This window comes from Condylura cristata, unplaced genomic scaffold (genome assembly GCF_000260355.1).
Source record: "Condylura cristata isolate star-nosed mole 26May11 unplaced genomic scaffold, ConCri1.0 scaffold00004, whole genome shotgun sequence".
Classification (NCBI taxonomy): domain Eukaryota; kingdom Metazoa; phylum Chordata; class Mammalia; order Eulipotyphla; family Talpidae; genus Condylura; species Condylura cristata.
The window spans coordinates 56,369,651-56,378,354 of NW_004567105.1; the positions used below are offsets into that span (position 1 = coordinate 56,369,651).

The following is an 8,704-nucleotide window of genomic DNA, read 5'->3' on the forward strand; positions in this document are numbered from 1 at the left end:
GATGGTTTCATTTATAGGATTATCGGGGAACCAAGTAAGATAGCAGCGGGGGAAATAATAACAATATAAAACACAACAAAACAAGAACAGACAATTATAAACCAAAGACATCTTTCAGGGCAGGGAGAAGGATCAAAAGAAGGGAAGGAGAAGCATAGGGGACTGTGGTGATGCACAGGTGAATTGGGGGAAAAAGTTCTATGGGGTCCACATGTTGGGGGGAGGAGAGTGGGTGGAAAGGAAATACTGATTAACAATGAACAATGATGTGGGATCCTCCCTGGTGGTGTGACAGGTTAAAGCATAGCACAACAAAGCTTGCTGCAACTTCAGTGGCTAAGTTTGATCCCATGTGAGGTGACCCACATGGTGTGGCAAGCTGCTCCTGTCTCGCCTGCTGCTCCCCTCAGTGTACTTTGTCAATCTGTCTGTTCTGCTCCCACCTCTGTCTTTGGTGAATCCTTGCACTGCCCCTGCACCTCTCCAACTGTACCCCAGGTTCTGCATGCACAAATGCATCTTTATTAAAAAATGAATAATGGTGTAAAATATATGCACATTTAATTAAAAAAAAAAAGAAAATCCAGAAATAAAAGCACGCACACATGGTCAACTATTCTATATAGAACAAGAAACACCTCTTCAATAAATGGTTGTGGGAAAACTGAATTGCCACATGCAAAAAAGTGATGCTAGCCTACTCTCTCACACCAAACACAAAAATCACTTCAAAATGGACAGACATGAATGAAAGATTTGGAACCATAAACCAGTAGAAGAAAGCATAGGCAAAACACTCCATGATATCTCAGAAGCATCTTTGAAAACTCATCTCCAGAAGCAAAGAAAGCAAATATAAACAGCTGGGATTACATTAAACTAAAAAGCTTCTGCACAGCAAAAAAGAGACAGTCACCAAAATGAAGAGACATCCTACTCAGTGGAAAGAATATTTGTGTACCATACAATTGATAATAGATTGATATAAAGATCTACAAAGAGATTTCACAGCTCAACAAAAACAACCAAGGTGGGGGGGACTGGATGGAAGAGCTACAAAGACACTTCTGTTGGGGTCCAGCCAGGATGAGCCTTCCCAACCACCACCGGAGCTTATGCACAAGATCATAACAGGAAGAAAAACATCCTGTTTTGTCTGCCACCTGTGTGAGTTGATCAACCTGTGGGCGGCCGATCAATATCTGCCCTGATTGCAGTGAGGCATGTGAGGGAGACTTCATCTGGCCCCCAGGCTAACACCCTGGTACTAAGGGCATAAAAGGGAGGCTGAAGAGAAAAATAAAGACGTTTTGCTGCAACCATCTATGTGAGCTGCTTCTTCAAACTCTACGTCCCAGGCTCAGACTCGTATCCCTGCCGTGCAGGCACGGCAACTTCTCCCAAAGAAGAAATGCAAATGGCCAACCTACATATGAAAAAATGCTCAACATCACTTATAGTTAGGGTAATGCAAACCAAGATCATAATGAGATACTGCCTTATGCCTGTGAGAATAACCCATATTAAAAAAAAAACCTGTAAACAACTAATGCTGGCAAGAATATGGTGAAAAAGGAACCCTTTTACTCTGGGGGTGGAAATGTAAACTGGTCCTGCCACTATCAAATGATAGTGAAAATGGGGCTACCATGAAATTCAGTGATTCTACTCCTCGGAATCTACCCAAAGGACACAAAAAAATTGGCTTAAAAGGAAACCTTCCCTTCCTCTAATGTTTACTGCAGGACTATTTACAATGGCTAGGATATTAAAACAACCTAAATGCCCCCAAACAGATGACTGGATCAATAAGATGTAGTATAGATAACTACTCAGCAGTCAAAAACAGATAAACATGTCATTTGCAGTAACATGGATTGAGTTGGATTGAGCAACACGGAAGCAATAATGCTGAGAGAAGTCAAGTCAGAAAGGAAAAGAAAGATAGCAGATGGTTTCACTTATATGTGGAATATAAAGAAGCTGAACAAGGGTCAGGATAAAGACAAAGCTGACCACAGATCTGAAGCATACTGTAGGGGTGAAAACAGGGGTATAAGGGACTATGGTGAAGAATCAAGGGTGTTATGGAGTGGAAGAACTACCTTTGAAGGAAGAAATCAACTACCATACAAGAATTAACAACTTTGTAAGAAAATAAGCTTATAAAAACAAAAAATTCAAATGTATCTGTAGAATCAGCCACAGATTCCTTTATTACCTCTTCATCAGACCTATTTCCTCTTTGATTCTTGTTTTAGGCTTTTAGTAACATCAAGACCAAAATCTAAAATGTCTTATTACCTTACCCTCCCAACCTTAAAGCTATTTTAATATGAAGAATCCCTTAAATGTAGGAGTGGCAAACTCAAAATACCTATTGTAAATTAGGCTTGGGGGCAAGGAGGAACTAAGATAAACTGCAGAGTATTTTTTCCATCTATAGAACACAGACACAAGGCCATCCTGCTGGCATAGGGGTTAAAGTCTCAGTACTATCACTGCAGCATGAGTTCAATCCCTGGCCAAAGCGAGAGCCCACAGGGCACAGCAGACTTCTGTCTTGCCCGCTGCTCTCCTCAGCAGTGTATTTCGGTAGCTGCTCCCTACTCTGTCTCTGGTAAATCCTGTAAATACCCCCCTTCCGCTCCCAATACACATACACACACACTCCTCTGGCCTACACCCAGTTCTCACATGCATAAACATTTTTTTTTTTAAATAAAGGAGGCAGCCACCAATTAGCGCCAGTATCCATTGCCAACCAAGAATCTAAGTCTAGCTGCTATTTTTTTTTTTTAGATTTATTTATGCATACAGAATGAGGGTATAGGCCTGAGGTGTGGGGGGTGAGAAGAGCAGGGAGCAAAGAGGTGGACCGACTGAAATATGCTGTTGAGAGGAGTAACAGGTGGGTCAAGAGAGGTCTGCCAGCCCTGTAGGTCAGCTAGCCCTGTAGGTCAGCTCCAGTCAGGGATCGAACTCATAATGTAGTGGCTACAATAGCTTCTTAGTGCTGCGCTTTTAACCCATTATGCCACCAGGGAGGGCCCTAATCTGGTATTGCAAGAGAACTAAAGATGCCAGATTTTACATCAAAATTTTTCAAGGCAACTCATTCTAGCTTTTGAAACCCACTGTGTATTAAGCAAATCATCAGCATACAGAAGACATCTGAGATTGACCCACCCCAGTTAAGTCTCCAATTACTACACTGCAATTCCTGCTAATCTCACCCTCTGTCATACCGGTCTTTTCTTGGGGCCATAATAGTTGAGCATTCAGATTCTCTAATCAGTTCATCTCACTAAAACTGCTAAATGTATTACATTCCTTTAACTATCTTGAAAGTCTCTTATTTCTTTTCTGTTCTGTCAGCCATCATTCAAGTTCAGGACCTCTTAAACGAAGGTGCCTGAACTATTACAACTGTCCCTTAATTGGTCTCCAGTTTTAATAATCAGTTCTTCATAGAGTTGCCCAAAGCCCTTTCCAACAACATGAATTAGATCTACTCCAATTTTCAAAAATTCTTTAAAGGTCTCTACATACAAACATCTACACTCTTGACAATACATTTAAACTTCTCACAGTTGTGGAACCTCCCTGGTAGCTCAAGGATTTAAGTAATAGCACTATGAAGCTATCCATAAACACTACAGCATGAGTTCACTCCCCAGCAAGGGAGCTACCCACATGGCACAGCTGACATCTGTCTCGCCTGCTGCTCCCCTCAGCAGTGTATTTCAGTAGATCTGCCTGTTCTGCTCCCCACTCTGTCTCTGGTGAATCCTCTCACCACACCTCTGGCTTGTACCCCAGTTCCTATATGCATAAATAAATCTTTAAAAAAGAAAAATAAACTTCCCACAGTTATGTTCTATATTCCCCCAGAAGTACTCAGTATTCTGCAAACACAAATTATGCTGTTATCTCAGTATTTTGCCCACTATTTTCACTGAGCTTATAATACACATTCCTATTTCTTTGACTATAAGTATCTCCCTCATCTCTTAAGTTCTAATTAAAATGTTACCTCATTTGTGAAGCATCTCCTGGTTTCAAACCACAGAACTAATTTTTTATTTCTCCTTTTTTCAAACCCTCTATCACATGCATTTTATTCTACTTGTACAGTTGTCATTTACCTGACTGATACCCCATTTCCAGGAAATGGGGACTAGGTATTACTCATTTTTTACCCCTCAGCTACAGAACAAAGCCAGAATGGAGCTCTATATACACAATTTTACAGCTGCAGTAAATTCTTAACAGAAACCAACTAACTAGAGCTTTACTTTAACTAATTTTTTGGACTACATTCTACTTATATCAGGATTAATATACAGGAAAAATCTAAAATATTTAATAAAAGGGTGGAGTGACTTGAAATTATACAGAAAACAATGAATAAAGGCAGCAAAATATCATAAACTACCAAAGATTCAGTAATATTCAGGTTACTTAAGAAAAAGCAACCTAGCTCAAATAATTTCCCAAGTAATTCACTTTTCCAATCACTTATAAATTATGAGTATTAATAGATCAACATGATTATGTCATATTTTTCTATAACACTATTCCTTTACCTACTAATTTTAATTCTGCCATTATTTTCATGCTATAAAGACAGTGTCCAATGCAACATACTGGTTGACTTCACATTTTAATATAAGACTAGGAATCCAAAACCATAAAGAATCAGGGAAATAACATTTAAAAGTAATAAAGTGTGCTGCCTAGCACTAATGTTGTATACATCTTTAGTGTGTCACTATTGACTCACACTAATACCTGTGAACAAAGTTAAATGTTTTTATATTTCAATTAATTGCAAGACAATTTTAAATACAAGAGTTTAGAGTGTATAAATTACCCATTTAGAATTTCATTTCTCTTCCCATGGGCTCAAGCAGAGAGCTCATGGCAACCATCTTTACCTCATATTTATTACTGTAGGTTACAGAAAAATGCAGTAGAAATTTTGAGGAAATTAAGTACTCTCTGACCACACAGGTTTAAACTCAATGATGATGAGATAGAGTTTACTTGTGTTCTGAATTGCATACTATGGGAATAACAGTAATTTAACCTGTAAGGAAGAATTGTAGGCATTACAGTTCTCAAGCGCTTATCCCAATAGAAGAAAAAAAACATTGTGAAGAGAATTCTGAATTAGCTAAAGAATTACTAACTATGAAACTGTGAGATTTGGAAGACTTAAAAATAGATTAAAACAAAAAACACTACAATCAGTAGTGTTTGTCTTATGTGAAGAGCAAAGACTAGAATGAGGAATATTTCAGCAACTTCTTAAGGGCATAGAACACTTTGAGATAAAATCAATATAGAAGGTTGCATTAGTATTTTTCCCCAATTTTATTGATGTATAATACACTACATAACATAGAAAAAATATATGTGGTACATATGGCAATAATCAGATACAGGTTTAAATTATGGGGGGGAAAAATCACAACCAAATTATTCCATTACCTCACTTGGTTACCATGGATCAACATTTGAGTCCCAAAAGCAAGAGGAATAAACCCAACAGTTTGCTTTAAGACAGTAAATAAAATCACTATTACTCTGGGAAAAAATAATCCTATAGTAATATATTCCTAAATCTGATAGAATTTTATGATTCTATAAAAAGTCCAAATAACTATGTTATAGGAAAGAAAGGGGGTCTCCAGATGTTTTGAGTTGCTTAAAAAGACAAATGTTTTCACAAGTGTAGAGATGGCAAATCCACTAAGGTCACTAATGAAAGAAAGAAAGAACATGTGAAAGAATATAGACATCAATTACAATTAGCAATCTGGAAGCTTGAAATGGTCACTGTATTTGTTAATGTCACTCAGAAATAGCAGTATTTTAACAGGACCAGAAAAAAAACATAAAATCTGTTTTCTGTGATTACAGGAAAATAACAGTATATAAGTATATACTTTATATATAGAGGAATATATAATTTTACTAAGACAGCTACACAATTATTAGGTTGATATGATGGGTATACAAGCAAGTTCTCCACCTGGAACAAATAGCAAAGCCATCAAGGTCTGAGAGTTGAAGAAAAGTTACCACATCATCCAAAGTGGATCTGTTCACAGACATGTAAAAAAAAATCTTGAAGATAAAGGGATAAGAGGCTACTGTAAGTTATGGAAGAGTTACTGTAAGTTATGGAAGAGTTACTGTAAGTTATGGAACAGAAATTTCTGTTGATGTCAATATAAAATGGAAAACAAGAAAAGCAGTGGTATCAAACATTTAAAGTATTTTGCAGAAAAAGGCACTATGGGTCCCTGATAAAGAAAATTATAAAAAAAAATCAAGTCCAATAGAGATCTTAAAGGAGAAAGCTAAATTCATATAAGAATATATGAACCATCTATTGGTGGGAATGCAAACTAGTATAACCACTATGGAAAACTGTTTGGAGGTTCCTCAAACTGCTAAACATGGAACTTCCATATGATCCAGCAATCCCAGTCCTAGGTATCTACCCAAAAGACACACAAACACTGATTCAAAAAGATACTTGTACCCCCCCCATGTTTATTGCTGACTTATTTACAATTGGAAAGACATGGAAACAACCCAAATATCCAAAAGTGGACGACCGGATTAAAAAGATGTGGTATATATACACAATGGAATTTTACTCAGCAACCAAGAAAAAGAAATACATGTCTTTTGAAGCAACATGGATGGAGCTGGAGAAGATCATTAGTGAAATAAGCCAAAAAGTAAAGTGAAACCAGATGGTTTCACTCATAGCAGGAGTGTAACAGACCAGGTGAGAAAATAATAATGACGAACAGCTATAAACTAGAGACATTTTTATGGGGGTGGAGTGGGGAATGAGATCAAAAACAGTGCAGGAAGGAAAATGCACTGGACTATGGTGATGGCACAGGGTGATTTGGTGATGGGATGCCCATGGGGGTTACAACTGAGATGAAAAAATGCACAAAATGATGTAAAAATAACTATTATATTAAAAAAGAGAATATATGAATCAAGCATAATTTCATTTAATGTGGGAAAATAGAATTTGAATAATAAGTTTTATTTTAAAGTCCAATTTTTCTCTTTTTTTGGCATAGAAGAACTGGGATGTAAATGGGATGAGATGGGTGAGAGACAAAGTGCGCAGAACTGGCAGATTTACTGAAATACACTGCTAAGGGGGGCAGCAGACAAGAGAGGAGAGGTCTGCTCTGTGCATAGGTTAGCTATGCATAGGTTAGCTCCCTATTGGGTGCCAGTGATGATAGTACTGAAATGTAACCCCTAGGATACCAGGGAGACCACCCCCCCAATATCTTTTTTAAAGATCTCAAGAGTTGCCCTATCCAATACAGTAGTTATTAAATTTAAAAATTCTAAAGGATATAAACATCTTTAATCACCTTAGCACCACAACTGACTAGTAACTATGAAGTTTCTAACATTCCCATCATCACAGAAAGCTTTCTAGATAGTACTGACTTAGAGAAAGGTTCTAGAAGGCTTTTTAAACTTGAAAATTAATGTTTCATATCTATGAAGACCAGCCTAAAAAAGAACAATAACATCTCATCATGATTCCAAGCTCCTTATATTTTCACAGTAAGTATTTTTTAAAGGACTGTAAAGAAAACTGCCTCTTACATTTGAATATAGATCACACAAAGGCATTTGGCTTACCTTTACAGAAATTTTTGATTTACATTCTACAAGAGAAAGAAAAAATTACTAAACTATCAACCAAAAACATACTAAGGCAGTCACAAAAGAAATTGTTAATTAGCATTTAAGATGTTAAGTAGAAATACAATCTCAAAGCATTAATATGAAATGCTGCCTGAGTGTTTTCACTTTTACAATAGTTCAAGTGTATCTATTTCATTTTTGCTTTATTTTCAAGGTAAAATTATAAGAACAAATTAAAAAGAATATGAATGAGGAAACTACCAGTGTACTAACTTTTATAGCTGCCATCTTACTATAAATTTAATTTTCTCTAACAATACATTCTTTACATGCAATAAAGGTAATTAAATTTCACCTAGATTATGCAAATAATACATGTACTTGCCACATACAAATATAATGAAGACTATTATACATGAAATATGCTAGAACATTTTATGAATAATTTTATGAATTAAATTTTATAAATACTGAAGTGGTAAGCAGTGATGCAATTTGATTGGCTAGAAATAAATTTGAAGAAGTTAGGGAAGACAGCTTTTTTCAAAGTATTAGTTAAATATCATTATTACAAGCAAAAAGTCTTTTGTTAAACTAGCACAACTTTTATGTAGAAATTTAAGCATACACAGCATACCAGATGGAGATAATATTAGCTTGGTTTTTCCATCCAATAATTCAGTTTCAAGCTTTAAGCCATCTCTGCAAAATAAGAAAAAACATTTTAAATACCCAGAAATGTACAAATGTACCTTAAAAGTAAATCTGTCCTTTTAAATTTACACAGTGACCTTAAAAATATTCAACAGTTTGGACCTCCCTGGTGGCGCAGCACTAAGAAGCTGAAATCACTTCCGCATGAGTTCGATTCCTGCCTGCCCCGGAGGTGACCACATGGCGCAGCAAACCTCTCCTGACCCAGCTGCCGCTCCTCTCAGCAGTGTACTTCGTCGATCTGCCTGTTCTGCTCCCTACTCTGTATCTGGTGAAGCCTCTC

The 8,704-nt window shown here is 36.8% G+C and overlaps 1 protein-coding gene across 3 annotated transcripts in view; it reads right to left on the reverse strand.

The window, feature by feature from the left end:
* Positions 1–8,704, reverse strand: part of CCDC66 (coiled-coil domain containing 66) — a 60,472-nt gene that overhangs the window by 49,170 nt on the left and 2,598 nt on the right. For 2 of the 3 annotated variants that reach the window (XM_012720350.1, XM_012720349.1), the window contains exons 2-3: positions 8,345–8,409; positions 7,702–7,727 (exon numbers count right to left, since the gene is read on the reverse strand). In XM_012720350.1, coding sequence (XP_012575804.1) covers positions 7,702–7,727; positions 8,345–8,409 — 91 coding nt within the window. Of the gene's footprint in view, positions 1–7,701; positions 7,728–8,344; positions 8,410–8,704 lie in introns of those variants that run through there. The other variant, XM_012720351.1, reaches the window with a different exon arrangement.